The 15,640-nt window shown below is 45.3% G+C and overlaps 1 protein-coding gene across 1 annotated transcript in view; it reads right to left on the reverse strand.

Moving 5' to 3' along the window:
• Positions 1-229: 229 nt before the first annotated feature.
• Positions 230-15,640, reverse strand: part of C17H2orf92 (chromosome 17 C2orf92 homolog) — a 38,508-nt gene continuing 23,097 nt past the window's right edge. The window contains exons 6-10 of the mRNA XM_049856953.1: positions 14,468-14,539; positions 7,594-7,674; positions 5,502-5,585; positions 2,093-2,243; positions 230-610 (exon numbers count right to left, since the gene is read on the reverse strand). Of these exons, the coding sequence (XP_049712910.1) occupies positions 472-610; positions 2,093-2,243; positions 5,502-5,585; positions 7,594-7,674; positions 14,468-14,539 (527 nt within the window). The 3' untranslated portion in view covers positions 230-471. The remainder of the gene's footprint in view (positions 611-2,092; positions 2,244-5,501; positions 5,586-7,593; positions 7,675-14,467; positions 14,540-15,640) is intronic.

Consider the following 15,640-nt stretch of genomic DNA (forward strand, 5'->3'; position numbering starts at 1 on the left):
TCACCACAATATATTTTTTTAATTAATTTAGGTACGGGTCATATTCTCACCCTCCTCCCCCCAGCCAGTGAGCTTCCTCAGGGCAGAACCCATGCCTGGTTCGTCTTTGGTTCCCTCCCTGTATTTTGATCCTGTCTACATATTAGGTGTCCAATTAGTGTCTATGGAATAAAGGACTGAAAGAATGAGTCGATAATTTAATACATAAATAAATCTATTGTTTCTCAGGCTTGTCTTTGGGTAAATGTATTAAGTCTCCTGCACTAGGCATTGGAGCCATATTGCCATAGCACCTTGTGGTAAAAAATAAAATTTTTGGGGGGGAGTCCATTCAAGATTGGCACAAGAAGGTAAGAAGCGCGTCTGTACAGAGCACCTCACAGACAGAAACTGCCTCTTCACGGTGTTTGGGTCCAGAATATCCTGGCATCACAGCTTTAAGTCCTGACTCGGCTGGTCCCATGACCTGGATTAGACACAGGAGTGACATTCCAGTTGTTTCTCTTTTCCTGTATGTTTTTTGAGATCCTTGCTTTCTTCATGAGTCTTTTGCCACCAAGTCTTTCCAGTCATTATAAAAATATTATACGTCATGTTTGCTGGAGGCACTCTAAAACAAAACACAAAGTCTTATTTCTCAGCTAAATACATAGGGGTTTCTTCTGTCTATTTATGGGGCAGTGATAGAGGCTGATGTTCCCGAGGGGGGAGGATTCTATGTCCCATCCAGAGGGTTTGTTGGGCAGGGAATTCATTTTGCCTCTGGACAGCTCAGGGCCTCTGGGACACTCCTTTCCCCACTTTCTTATAACACAGGTCACCTACATTGTCTCCATGGGATGGAGCCACAGTCTCCCCCACTTCTTCCGTACCTCCAAGTGGCATGACGGGAAAATGGCGGCTCCAATTGATGAGCACCAGTTGGAACTGTAAAGTGGGTCGAGCTTAATTTCAGGAACCCTTTAAATCCTCTACCTGACTTCTGCCACACTCAGGGCTCCTCCTTTCTTTCATGGGCCCATTTCTGTCTCAGAGGACGAAGCTGAATGTGAGGTGGTGGTGACTGGCCTGAACGAGTTACCAGTTCCAGGAACCTTTGCAATTTTAAAGGACACCTTTAGTGAAATCAATGGCACTCTTACAGGGAAGTTTAAATACTGCAGACTCAGAGTTAGAGGGTGGTTGTGGGGGGCACTTCACCCCTCATCACACACCTCTGCCCTCTTTGTGAACAAGTCGAGCACCCAACGTAGCGTCAGGTGGGATCTGAGGTGCCCACGGGGGCTGCTCTTGCCTCTGTGGTCAGGGATGTGTCCCAGTGGATGCAGAATGGGGCACATAATGTTGAGGTGCAATCACCGCACACATACAATCACAGGAACGATTTGCCCTCTAGCGCCTGCTCAGCCTTAGTGCCTCTGCGCTTGAATTCTGACCCATCAAAATGGACTGTTGGAGCAGAGTCCTGCAGAGCCGGGTATTAGCACATACCTGTGCCAGGTATTAGCCCTTCATTTGCAGGGTAACAGGGAAGACTGGGAAGTCTGTGGGAGGGCCTGAATGGTCATGTCATGGGACAGTATGGGGTTCTGGAACGTGGCTGCTGGTAAACCTCTTCTAAGTAGAGACGTCTTTCACTGTTTTAATGACAGTGCAGCTGCACCAGTGTGGACGGGCTGAGTACTAGCCCTGCTCACACCTCTCCTCCACGGCCTCATCTTTCCCTGCCCTCAGCTAGCTGTACCTTCCATTTCTTTCCTACGTCAATATTCCTATTTTCCAATCTCTTAGCTAGAGACTATACTGTCTCCTCTTTCAACAGCCAGTCTTTGGGGACCAGGTCTGACCTCACCTGCAGTGGCCTTTAGGAACAAGCATGGTCTGAGCCAGGGATTAAAAAACCTGGCTGTGCATTGGGATCACCTAGGCAATGCCTAAAAACCTATAGGCTGGGACAACTGCCCTTGTACTAAGCATACCAGGTGACCCCTGCCCTCCTCCCAAATCCAGGATCAGCAGGAAGCTTTGGGGCAATATTAAGACAAACACCCACGAGCTCTTGGAAGGAAGGCGGGTACTAACTGCCACTCACACAGTCTGTTTACTCCTGCTCCATGACATTAATAAAAGCACCACCGACACTGTGGCCACGAGAATGGCCGCCACGATGGCAGCGGCGATGGTGATATTTTTCTGGAGGAAGTGCAGAGTCTGTGCACACGGCGGGTTCTCAGTTTGAGCATCTAAACAAGAAGACACATGGCAGAGTAGACACTGAGTGGCAGCACCATACAGACCCCGCCTCAGTACCCCACACCCGTGACAAACCCTCCAGGGAGGACCTGTTCCTTCTGCACGTGGCGGGAAGGAAAAGGTTAACATCTGAACTGCTGGCTCCAGAAGTCCTCCTGGGGAAGGAACTGTCTTTGTTGAGGAAAACATATTCACAAACCGTTTGGTGGTGGGGTGGAGGTGAGATGCGGAGGTATGGGCTGGCAAACACCAAAACAAGAAAGTTCAACAGACCACGGTTTGTGGGAGGTGAGGGGAAGAGAGGACAGCTCAGATGGGAAGAGAGGAAGCTGGGTCCCTATTAAAAAAAAAAAAAATCTGTTGCCATCGAGTTGATCCCAGCTCATAGTGGCCCTACAGGACAGAGGAGAACTGCCCCACAAAGTTTCCAAGGAGCACATGGTGGATTCAAACTGCCGACCTTTTGGTTAGCAGCCGTAGCACTTAACCACTACACTACCAGGGTTTCCTGGGGCCCTATAAAAAAAAAAAAAAAAACTTTTCAGGTGGAAAATTTCTACTGGAAAGGCTTGTCAGAACAATAAAGTCAAATATTTGGTTTGAAGATTTTCTCATGGCAGTGGAAAAACTTCTTCTCGGCCACCCACCATCCGTGTCCCCCGACTTTGGGAAAGCCTACTGTGTAAACAACCTGCTTCCTGTGTGCAGGTTGGGGGGAATTTCAGGTGTGTTGACATGAGGCAAACACAATCCCAGAGATGATCATGAACATTTAGGAGCCTCTGGAGACTTGCAGAGCTCCTAGGTGCCAAAACGATTCGCACTGAACTATTAACGTAAAGGTTAGTGGTTCAAACCCACCCAGTGGCACCAGGAAAGACAGGCCTGGCGATCTGCTTCATGGTCTTAAAACCCTGTGGAGTAGCTCTACTCTGTAACATATGGGGTCGCCATGAGTAAGTGACCCAATGGGAACACCAAGCATGAGCTTGGAAATACAAGGCAATCTCATCTAGATCTCAAAGGAAAGGAACCCCAGCTGACATCAGAGACTCCTACAAGTTCTGTCACCCCATTTGGAATGTGACCAAAAGGGGATAAAGAATGAGGGAAACGAGGCAGAGAGGAATGACCACAGGAATCAGGGTGGCTTAGTGTGGAGAGCTGCCGAGGGGATCCTTGGGATGGAGGCAGCAGTGTGCCGGCCGTAGGTTATGGGGAGAAAAGTGGGCATGTCTTCCGGCCCCCCACCTTCTTCTGCGCTGTGTAAGGAGGCAGCAGCCTCCAGCTGCTCTAACTGCTCTGTCGGGATAAATCAGCTAGTAGGTTTGCTCTGCTGTTGAGTCAAGTCGGCTCCAACTCATGGCAACCCCATATGTGTCAGAGTAGAAGTGGGCTCCACAGGGTTTTTCAAAGGCTGATTTTTCAAAAATAGATCACCAGCTCTTTCTTCCAAGCTGCCTCTGAACGGACTTGCACCGCTAACCTTTCAGTGAGCAGCTGAGCACCACCCAGGGACACTTTCTGCTGCCCCAGCCCTTCTGAGTTCTTCTAATGGCAGCCCATTGACGGCCATTCTCCATTCCTTGCCACCTTCCAATCCCATAATGCCGCAGAAGGAAACCTGCGGCAATGATGTTTTTACAGAGCTATCGGTTTTTTTTTGAGCTGTTAGGTTTCACGTATAAAATTTTGTGACAATTAGACCTGAGGATAGCTGTACCCCGAGGCCGAGTCATCTCTCTTCTCTTCATTTCCTCCAGCTCCTTCTCCTGCCCTCTGCCTCCACCCCCCACCCCCCACAACACATACCCTTTCTACTGTAACCCAGGATCTAGAGCTGGGTTGTAATTCAGCAATAATTTTCTTCCCTACTGAATTCTAAAATTGAAGCAACACAAAGAGTTAATAAATCAAATTTAGTAACCAAATCATTTTTTAGTATTGTCTTTAGTATTTCTCACGTCTGTAATCCCTTTGGCTCAACAAAGACAAAGTTTACCTGTTAACTTTGCAAATAAATAAGCTTGTAAGTAAAAGGCATAAATCAAAACTTTAAAAATAGAATGAGGACCATAATAATTTAGTTAAGTCAACATACTAGTAAAGTTTTGCTTGACTACAGAGCAGAGATTGGACTGCCTGTGTGGCTGGCAAAGCTCAATTTGATCTCCTGAACGCTCCACTGTGGTCACCATCCATCTCTGAGAAATCCTATGGAAAGTCTTCTGGCAAAAAGGGTCCCTCTTTGAGACCCTACTTACTCTGGACACATGGGGCTCTTCTTGCTCCCTCACCTCACAGGCGGCATAGCCAGCCGGCATTCTGTGAGCCGCCCACCTGAGCATCTAGGTGAAGATCCAGCAGCAGCGGGAGGCCAAGGGGGGGCACTTCTGAACGCACCTGAGGCACCAAAGCACAGATCATGTGCAGGGAGGGTCGTGTGGACAGGTGCCTGTGTGTCCATGTGTTCTCTGGGACATGAGGGTTATGCCAACTTGTGAACAAGGGTCTCCATAGGCCTTAGGTACCAGCAGGAGAGACAACAGCACCCTGGAGTGCTGTTCCCATTAGCCAAGGCAGACTAGAGCAGAAACTCTCTGCTTTCCTTCCAGGCTCTTCTCCAGAGACACCCTGGCTTTAAGAAGCCACCTGGTTCACAAGACAGATGGGTCCATCCTCTGCCGGGCCTGTTTCTAGAGCAAGCAGCGGATTGTAACACCAAAAACCCCACAGGAAAGGAAAACAGCCCCCTGAGGCGTTTCTGGGAGTTAGGAACTGAGAGCCAGTGTCGTCATGATAGCAGACAGCTGAGTGAATGGCTGTGCTCGGCTTGGTACCAGCATGTTGCTCAGAAGCGTGCGTTTCTACACGCTCCGGATAACAGGCCTGGGCTCAGGTAATCCAACCCTGAAGGCGCCCCGCAAATCAGGGACTAGGTTACCGTTGGCATTTAATCCCCCGCTTACTGGGAAGCCTCAGTGGCCAGCAGGGGCTCAGAAACTCGTGTCCGTGTTACGAACAGCACTGCCACATAAAACAACACAGATGTCACATCTTTTTGAAAAGGTGGCCAAATTCCTGAAGTTAGTTTAATTTGTAACTTTAACTACAGCTTGTATGTTTCTGTGGGTGAATCAAAGGGGTGCTGACATCTGTTCAGTTACAATACCATGACAGGCAAGCAGACACTCCAGAGGCAACTGTACTTAAGTTTCCTAGTTAGCTCATGCTACACAGATTACTACCTGAATCATATTCGTTCTCTGGAGTAGTCGATTCCTCATTTAGATCCCTGTTGAACAGAGAGGATTTTTTATCACTCTTTACCTCTGAAAAAGATAAAAGACAGAATGAGAAAATGTGTCCATCTAGAAGCAACTGGGCTCTGCATAGTTGTGTTTTCACGGTGGGGACAAGTTTCTCCAGAGTCAAGGTGAGGCGTGAGGAAGGGTTTTCAGAGGCAAACCCCAAAGAACGGCTCCACATCAGTCTTAGGTTTTATTTTGTTAACAGAACAAACTCCTGGCTAGCCCACCCATAGGCTGGGGCACGGTTCTCAAACTGCAGCAAGCATCAGAATCCCCGGGAGGCCTTGTTAAAGCATAAACTGCTGGGCCCACCCAGAGCCCCTGGTTCAGTAGTGTGGGGCCCCAGAGGATCAGCATTTCACAGATCCAGAGTGATGCTGCTGCTGGCTGGGAACCAAAAGGACCCTAGCGAGGGTCTTTCATTGGTCACGGGGCCTCCCAGAGCCCCAGCCTCCACTTGTATAAAACAGAGGTGATAAGAACTGCCTTACAGATTTGTTATGAGGCTTAGACGGTGTAATGCTCATGGGAACAATTTATAAGCCACAAAAAAAAAAAACCATTGCCGCTGAGTCAATTCCAACTCATAGCGACCCTATAGGACAGAGAACTGCCCCATAGGGTTTCCAAGGAGCAGCTGGTGGATTCAAACTGCTGACCTTTTGGTTAGCAGCAGAGCTTTTAACCACCAGTGTCTTGAATTTCAAGGACAAAACAGAAAAATTAGCTACACTAAAATATTCCTTTATCCACAGAGGGACTGCACCATGGGGTAGTAGAAAAGGACGAGGTGGAAAATCAGGAATATTTACCTCCCGACTCAGCCACCAGCTATCTCTGGCCCATTTGCTTATGAGGCCTGTCCATTGGACGGAAGGAGCTTAGCGTGGACACTAGAGCCATCTCTGTCAGATGCAGGACTGGCCCAGGGGCGAGACTGAGACATGTTCTGAGAAGTTCTAAGGGAGAAAACCAGAACCGAAGGGTGGAAGCTGCAGGAAGGTACGTCTGGAGGCTCAGCAGGCAGAAAGCAGAGCTGTCAATAAGGGAATGGGGAAGCGTCCCCAGAAGAGTTCAAGCTGGGCTGGATGCCCCAGCCCAGAGGGGAGACCTCTGAGAGCTAGAGGGGCAGCTTCGGGGTGAGCTGGCTGAAGGTTCCTTGGTCTAGTTCGCAAAGGGGCAGGGAACTACTGCAACATGGTTAGGACTATCGTGTGGGGGTGTGACAATAACAGCCTCATGAAGTCCTGATCATTCCTGGGAAGAGAGAGAGATTTGTTCCTTATTCAATTTAGCTTAGAAAGGAGAGAAAACTCCAAATATAACTCATTATAACTTGACTTTGGAAATGTCACTTGTCAAGGCAAAGTTCACAGATTAACAACCGCAGACGGACAACTCTGGATGACATGCAGCTAGTCCCGTAAGGTGTTAAGTTTGCCTTGCTCTTGCATAAAGCTGTGAAAAAGAGGTTCTAAACTTCACTTGAATACAAATTTTTACTTTCCTTCTCTGTACACCACAAGAAAGAAAACAAACAAAAAAAGTCCCAGAATTTGGAACCACTGAAATACTTATTTATGGAAACCCTGGTGGCATAGTGGTTAAGAGCTACAGCTGCTAACCAAAAGGTGGGCAGTTCAAATCCACCAGGCGCTCCTTAGAAACCCCATGGGGCAGTTCTACTCTGTCCTATAGGGTTGCTATGAGTTGGAATTGACTCAACGGCAACGGGTTTAGTTTGGTTTGGGTAATATCGATTTAGGAGTTCCCATAATACATATTTAGGTGCAAACAGTTAAGCAATCGGCTACTAACTGAAAGGCTGGTGGTTTGAATCTACCCAGAGGCATCTTGGAAGAAAGATAGGCCTGGCAATCTACTTCTAAAAATCAGCCAATGAAAATCCTATGGAGCACAGTTCTCTGAAACTCATCGGGTCGCCATGAGTCAGAACTGACTTGACAACAGCTGGTTTGGTGTTTTTTCGTTTGGTTTGGTTTTGGTAATATTTATCATCATCATTTACCTACAGCTCTTTGGCGACTTTGAAGAATGTTTTCTTTATGTGATGGAATGTAATTTTGATCATTTGTTGGATTGATATTTTCTGTGGGGAAAAAAATAAGCACAAGTATCAAGTTTGACAAATAATTATAGTTTGATTTCCAAAATTCTTTTCTTTTCAGTTTTAGACAACATGATTGAGTAAAGCAGCAGCCCATTACAAGAGCAAGCAATGACAAGCAATCTCCCATGAAGCACACTCGTTTCAAGTTACAAAGTAATCATATCCTGGGTTTGGTAAAATTTTCATAAATGAGCCCAGAACCAAGAAATTTTGGTTCGTGCTCAAGGAAAAGTTGAAATTTTACATCTTTATAACTTTTCTGTTTTGTTTTCACACTCAAGAGATGTTGACATTGAAATGAGCCTTCCATTACATACAGTAACTGCACCCTAACACGAGATGTCTCTGGGTGAGAACTGGACCCGTGACCACTAATAGCTTAAACTGCTGTCCACAGACCCGGGCACACTTTTATAAGACCTTCGCTTGGTGTTCCTGGGTGGTTCAAATGGCTAACACACTCAGCTGCTAACTGAAAGGTTGGTGGTTCAAGACCACCCAGAGGTGCCTCAGAAGAAAGTCTGGAGATCTACTTCCAAAAAATCAGCCATTAGAAACAACTTGGAAAAGGGGCGTGAGAATGGCTGCGCAAAACTAAAAAACAACGGCGGTCGATGGCGCTGAATTGTACGCGTAGAAATTACTGAATTGATGCATGTTCTGCTGTGTATGTTCTCAACAACAACAAAAATTAAATAAGTTATAAAAAAAGAAATCACATTACATGTAAAAGATCTAAGACTGCACTTAAAGGGCAGGGATGATCACATTTGACTAATGAAAAAAAAAAGCAAGACAACTATATCCTCTTAGAAGAAACTCACTTTAAATATAGATATAGAAAGATTAAAAATATCTCAGTAAAGAAAAGGATGAAAAATATTATACCATACAAACACCAATCAAAAGAAAGCTGGGCAACAACAATGTTCAAAACTTAGAATGTTGTGATAGTCGCACAACTCTGTGAATAGACTAAAAACCATTGAACTGTACATTTTAAATAAAGAATTGTATGGTATGTGATTCATCATTTAAAATGTACAATTCAATAGTTTTTCGTCTACTCTGAGTTTTCACAGACCTTAATGATGTGGATGAAGTAAAGCTTCATTTGCTGAGATGACATGACTCAAAATGAGAAGAAACAGCTGCAAACATCCATTAATAATCGGAACCTGGAATGTACAAAGTATGAAGCACGGAAAATTGGAAATCATCAAAAATGAATGGAACACATAAACATCGATATCCTAGGCATTAGTGAGCTCAAATGGACTGGTATTGGCCATTTGGAATCAGACAATCATATAGTCTACTATGCTGGGAATGACAACTTGAAGAGGAATGGTGTTGCAGTCATCATCAAAAAGAACATTTTAAGATCTATCCTGAAGTACAGCATTGTCAATGACAGGATAATATCCATAAGCCTACAAGAAGACCAGTTAATACGATTATTATTCGAAGTTACGCACCAACCACTAAGGCCAAAGATGAAGAAATAGAAGATTTTTATCAGCTTCTGCAGTCTGAAATTGATCAAACATGCAATCAGGATGCATTGATAATTACTGGTGATTAGAATGCGAAAGTTGGAAACAAAGAAGAAAGATTGGTAGTTGGAAAATATGGCCTTGGTGATAGAAGCCATGCCAGAGATCAAACAATAGAATTTTGCAAGACCAACGACTTCTTCATTGCAAATACCTTTTTCACCAACATAAACAGCGACTATACACATGGACCTCACCAGATGCGACACACAGGAATCAAATCGATTACATCTGTGGAAAGAGACGATGGAAAAGCTCAATATCATCAGTCAGTACAAGGCTGGGTCCGACTGTGGAACAGACCATCAATTGCTCATATGCAAGTCCAATTTGAAAGTGAAGAAAATCAGAGCAAGTCCACGAGAGCCACAATACGATCTTGAGTATATCCCACCTGAATTTAGAGACCATCTCAAGAATAGATTTGACGCGTTGAACACTAATGACTGAAGACCAGACGAGTTGTGGAATGACATCTAGGACATCATACATGAAGAAAGCAAGAGGTCACTGAAAAGACAGGAAAGAAAGAAAAGACCAAGTTGGATGTCAGAGGGGACTGAAACTTGCTCTTGAATGTCGAGCAGCTAAAACAAAAGGAAGAAATGATGAAGTAAAAGAATTGAAGAGAAGATTTCGAAGATGACTCCAGAAGAGAAAATACAGTATTATAATGACATGTGCAAAGAGCTGGAGATAGAAAACCAAAAGGGAAGAACACGCTCAGTGTTTCTCAAGCTGAAAGAACTGAAGAAAAAATTCAAGCCTCGAGTTCCAACAGTGAAGGATTCTATGGGGAAAATATCAAACAATGTAGGAAGCATCAAAAGAAGATGGAAGGAATACACAGAGTCATTACACCAAAAACAATTAGTTGACGTTCAACCATTTCAAGAGGTAGCTGAAGGCATTGGCGAAAAACAAGGCTCCAAGAATTGACAGAATATCAATTCAGGTGTTTCAACAAATGGATTCAGCCCTGAGAGTGCTCACTCGTCTATGCCAAGAAATTTGGAAGACAGCTACCTGGCCAACTGGCTGGAAGAGATCCATATTTATGCCTATTCCCAAGAAAGGTGATTCAACAGAATGTGAAAATTATTGAACAATTTCATTAATATCACAGGCAAGCAAAATTTTTCTGAAGATCATTCAAAAGTGGCTGCAGCAGTATATCCACAGGGAACTGCCAGAAATTCAGGCAGGATTCAGAAGAGGACGTGGAACCAGGGATATCATTGCTGATGTCAGATGGATCCTGGCCAAAAGCAGAGAATACCAGAAGGACGTTTACCTGTGTTTTATTGACTATACAAAGGCATTTGACTATGTGGATCATGACAAATTATGGATAACATTGCAAAGAATGGGAATTCCAGAACACTTAATTATGCTCATGAAGAACCTATACATAGATCAAGAGGTGGTTGTTTGGACAGAACAAGGGGATACCGAGTGGTTAAATGTCAGGAAAGGTGTGCATCGGGGTTGTATCCTTTCACCATACCTATTCAATCTGTATGCTGAGCAAATAATCTGGGAAGCTGGACTACCTGAAGAAGAACGGGGCATCAGGATTGGAGGAAGACTCATTAACAACCTGCGTTATGCAGATGACACAACCTTGCTTGCTGAAAGTGAAGAGGACTTGGAGCACTTACTGATGAAGATCAAAGACCACAGCCTTCAGTATGGATTACACCTCAACATAAAGAAAATAAAAATCCTCACAACTGAACCAATAAGCCACATCATGATAAACGGAGAAAAGATTGAAGTTGTCAAGGACTTCATTTTACTTGGATCCACAATCAACACCCATAGAAGCAGCAGTCAAGAAATCAAAAGACGCATTGCACTGGGTAAATCTGCTGCAAAGGACCTCTTTAAAGTGTTGAAAAGCAAAGATGTCACCTTGAAGACTAAGGTGCACCTGACCCACCCCGTGGTATGTTCAATCACATCATATGCATGTGAAAGCTGGGCAGTGAATAAGGAAGAGCGAAGAAGAGCTGACGCCTTTGAATTGTGGTGTTGGTGAAGAATATTGAATATACCATGGACTGTCAGAAGAACGAATAAATCTGTCTTGGAAGAAGTACAACCAGAGTGCTCCTTAGAAGCAAGGATTGAGAGACTGTGTCTTACATACTTTGGACATGTTGTCAGCAGGGATCGGTCCCTGGAGAAGGACGTCATGCTTGGCAGAGTACAGGGTCAGGGGAAAAGAGGAAGACCCTCAACGGGGTGGATTGACACAGTGGCTGCAACAATGGGCTCAAGCATAACAAGGATGGTAAGGATGGTTCAGGACCGGGCAGTGTTTCGTTCTGTTGTGCACAGGGTCGCTATGAGTCGGAGCCGACTCGACGCCACCTCACAACGACAACAAACATGCTATGTGAACTATACCTCAGTAAAGCTGTACTTTAAAAAGGAAAAGAAACAAACCCTGTGGAGCACAGCTCTACTCTGACTACACGTGGCTGCCCCGAGTCGGGACTGACGCCACCGCAACTGGTTTTACTGGCTTTCTCTTCCTACTCAGCCCTTTTTACTTTTTTTTTTCCGAACGGTCACTGCTGCTAGGGAGGAGGTACAGACAGGAGGTGCAGATTAAGGAGGTGGACTGGGGTTTCCGACCCGTCTCAGCTCAGAGCAGCCCCTGGCCTCTGAGGATGGACCTGGTTAGCCTCCTCCTCCTGGGGGGTGTGATCTTCACCACTGTCTGCAGTGTTTTCTCAGTCCTTTTCTTTCTTCACTCTCCCTACTCAAAAACCTTATCAAGCAGGCCCACCACTCTCCTGTCCTCCCAAAGCTCCATACAAATACAACCTGAATCACTTTGAGAACACTTTATATTTTAGCATATTTGTATCTAATAATTACTTGCTAACTAGACTGACTCTCTTGGAGCACAAGAATGCCTGGTTTGGCTCTCCAGCTCCTGGCACATGATGCCTGTCTCTAGGTAGGAAACCACTAGCTAGATTTTGAGTGAGAGAATGAATCTTCAAGAATCTTGACTGCAGCCTCATGAAAGCCTTTAAGTCAGAACCACCCAGCTTAGCTTGCTCTGGTTGGCCAAGAACGCAGTCATTGGAAGGTTGCCTGGCACTGGAAGTTCTGCTTCCAAGATGCCTCGCTCACACGGCTGTTGGCAGAAGGCTTCACTGCCTCACCGGCTGTCGGAAAGAAGGCTCAGTTTGCCGTCATAGGGCCTCCTGCTAGGATTGCTTGAGTGTCCTCACAACATGGCAGCTAGCTTTTTCCAGACTGAGTGATCCAAGGGAGAGCAAGGCAGAAACTGCATGTCTTTTATGACCCAGTCTGTGAAGCAGCATACCACCACTTCTGCCATATTTTATGCATTAGAAGGGGGTCCCTAAGTCCAGCCCACACTATAGGGAAGGGAAATTAAGCTCCACTCCTTGAAGAGAGAGGTAGAAAAGGATTTGTGGGCATTTTTTAGAACTACAATAGGAATGGAATTCCAAGGAAGGTGTCATAGATTGAATTGTGTCCCCAGAAAATATCTGTCAACTTGGCTAGGCCATGATTCCCCTTATTGTGGGACTGTCTACCATTTTGTCATCTGATGTGATTTTCCTGTGTGTTGTAAATCCTGTCTCTATGATGTTGATGAGATGGGGTTAGTGGCGGCTATGTTAATGAGGCAGGACTCAATCTACATGATTAGATTGTGTCTTGAGCCAATCTCTTTTGAGATATAAAAGAGAGAAGGAAGCAGAGACGGGGGGACCTCATACCAAGAAAGTAGCATCGGGAGCAAAGTAAGCCCTTTGAACCTGGGGTCCCTACACTGAGAAGCTCCTCGACAAGGGGAAGATTGATGACAAGGACCTTCCTCCAGAGCTGACAGAGAGAAAGCCTTCCCCTGAAGCTGATACCCTGAATTCAGACTCCAGCCTCCCAGACTGTAAGAAAATGAATTTCTCTTTGTTGAAGCCATCCACTTGGGGTATTTCTGTTATAGCAGGACTAGGTAACTTAAGATAGAAGGCAGCTGAGCAAAATAAATATTCTCCTTGCATCCATTCCGACAAGAATTGTGGATGGAAAGAAGTCACACCCTTTCTGAGGCATTTACTCTTTGTTGGAAGCCTTGTCTTAGATACATGACTTATACCACTAAGCAGAGACCCGTGGATGGTTTCTAAACTATTAGGTTGAGGCATATGAAATTGTAGATATTTGACCATTTTTGACCTACAAAACCAGCAAGTTTCCCAGGAAAATGGAAAGATGCAGACTGACTGTGCTGATGAGGCCATTCTAACCCATGTGCAGGTCTCGGTATAAAATCATCCGCTCACCTCTCCCAGTGTAGACCCAGGTACCAAAGAGATGGCCAACTACACTTAATTTATGATTATCATGCCATTTACATGAGGAAATTTGTAGGACAAATTGTAGGATACAGGAAGTGTTCATTTTAGAGATTCTGTGTAGTAAATTAAAAATCGTCTAAGCTAATGGCTCCACACACCAGGAGCTGGTACCTAGCTGAATGTATAATGTACAAGAGTCATTTGGGGATTGTGGAAAAAATGTGCAGATTATTGGACTCCACTTTTAGACATTCTTGGTGGCTTCTAGGAAGAGATTTTTAATTAAAACATTTAATAAAATATTTTTATAAGCTCTTGCCATTCCCACCCCTCAGCCCATAACATACACGTACCGGCTTCTGAACCCCTGGCCTGCACCCAGGGGATACTTCCCCGACTCCTCATGTAGATGAACACTCCTCTTCTGGAGCCACCCTTCAGGAATGTGCTCTGGCTCTCACTAGCCCCCACCACCCCCGGGGGAAAGAGCAAGCTTCCTGGTAAGTTTGGGAGAAGGACTTGGCCTGTATGGCCAGCCCCCTTCCCTCCTTCCGTCTGCCAGCAGAGAGCAAACATTCTGATTTGCTCCTTCAGGCTGTATCTTTTACAGACAAAGGCACTCACAGGCAGGGATGTGGAGAATCAGGGGTGTTCTAAACCCTACCAGTGATTGGGGCACTCTTCCTAATTCGGGGAGAAGCGCCATATTGTCCAGCCAAGTATTTATCCAGAATACAGGTGATGGTTTCAACTCCATCTGCCAGACCCTCTGGTCAGTCTCACATTTGGCTCTAAACTCAGGCAAGAAGAAAAGAGGGTATTACTAATTGACCCTCGCCTCCAATTGTATCCATTTGCATTTACCTTCATTGACAGCTCTGTTCTCGCCGCGGTGAAGACTATCTGGTTCCAGAGAATTCTCGGCAACACTGGTTTCTTTGAGGAAACAGATGAAAAACAAAATTGAGAGAAAAAGTTTTTTTCATTACACATTTACGGGCACTCTGAGCCCATATTGTTTTAAAATTTTAACTTGGAATGTGAATACAGGATCCCAGTTGTACTTGGAAATATGTGTCTGACAGTTAATACATCACTGTAGACAGAGGCACCATCTGACAGTTCATACGTCAGTGTAGACAGAGGCACCATCTGACAGTTCATACGTCAGTGTAGACAGAGGCACCATCTAACAGTTCATACGTCAGTGTAGACAGAGGCACCATCTGACAGTTCATACGTCAGTGTAGACAGAGGCACCATCTGACTGCCAGCTGCAGTGTTTGGAGCCCAGGCAGATGCAACTAACAGAGGAAGTAGAATTCACACCTGTGTGCAAAACACCAATAGGATGTACTTTCACACACGCAGGCAGATTTCTGAGACACAACTCTATGCTTATTACCTGTGACCGAATACCTGTCTTCATTTTCAAAGTTAATTTTTTTTTAATAACGTGGACTGCTTTGGGGCAGAGTATGTTCTGCAGTTACACCCATTTCTAGATGTGTGGCCTAGGTCATGTCCTGTTTTTCATCTGAGTCTGGTCATTCAAGAAGCCCTGGGGGCGCAGTGGTTAAGAGCTATGGTGAGCTATGGCTGCTAACCAAAAAGTCGGCTGTTCGAATCCACCAGCTGCTCCTTGGAAACCCTGTGGGGCAGTTCTACTCTGTTCTATAGGGTCGCTATGAGTCGGAATTGACTCGATGGCAACGGGCTTGGTTTTTTGTTTTGCCATCATTCATAGCGGTCTCTGGGTGCCACAGTTTGCACTTGGCTACTAACTGAAAGGTTGGTGGTTCAAACCCACCCTGCAGCTCCACAGGAGAAAGGCCAGGTGATCTGCTTCCATAAAGATCACAGCCAGGAAACCCCCCTGGAAATCAGTTCTACTCTGTATAACACATGGGGTCACCATGAGTTGGAATTGACTGGACGGCAATGGTTTTGGTTTTTGGTTATCATTCACAGAGTAGGGTATTAATAACTGCCCAGGCCCCCTAAAGAATCAGGACAATCCACTGCACCAGATCCTGC

The sequence above is a fragment of the Elephas maximus genome, chromosome 17, assembly GCF_024166365.1.
Source record: "Elephas maximus indicus isolate mEleMax1 chromosome 17, mEleMax1 primary haplotype, whole genome shotgun sequence".
Taxonomy (NCBI): domain Eukaryota; kingdom Metazoa; phylum Chordata; class Mammalia; order Proboscidea; family Elephantidae; genus Elephas; species Elephas maximus.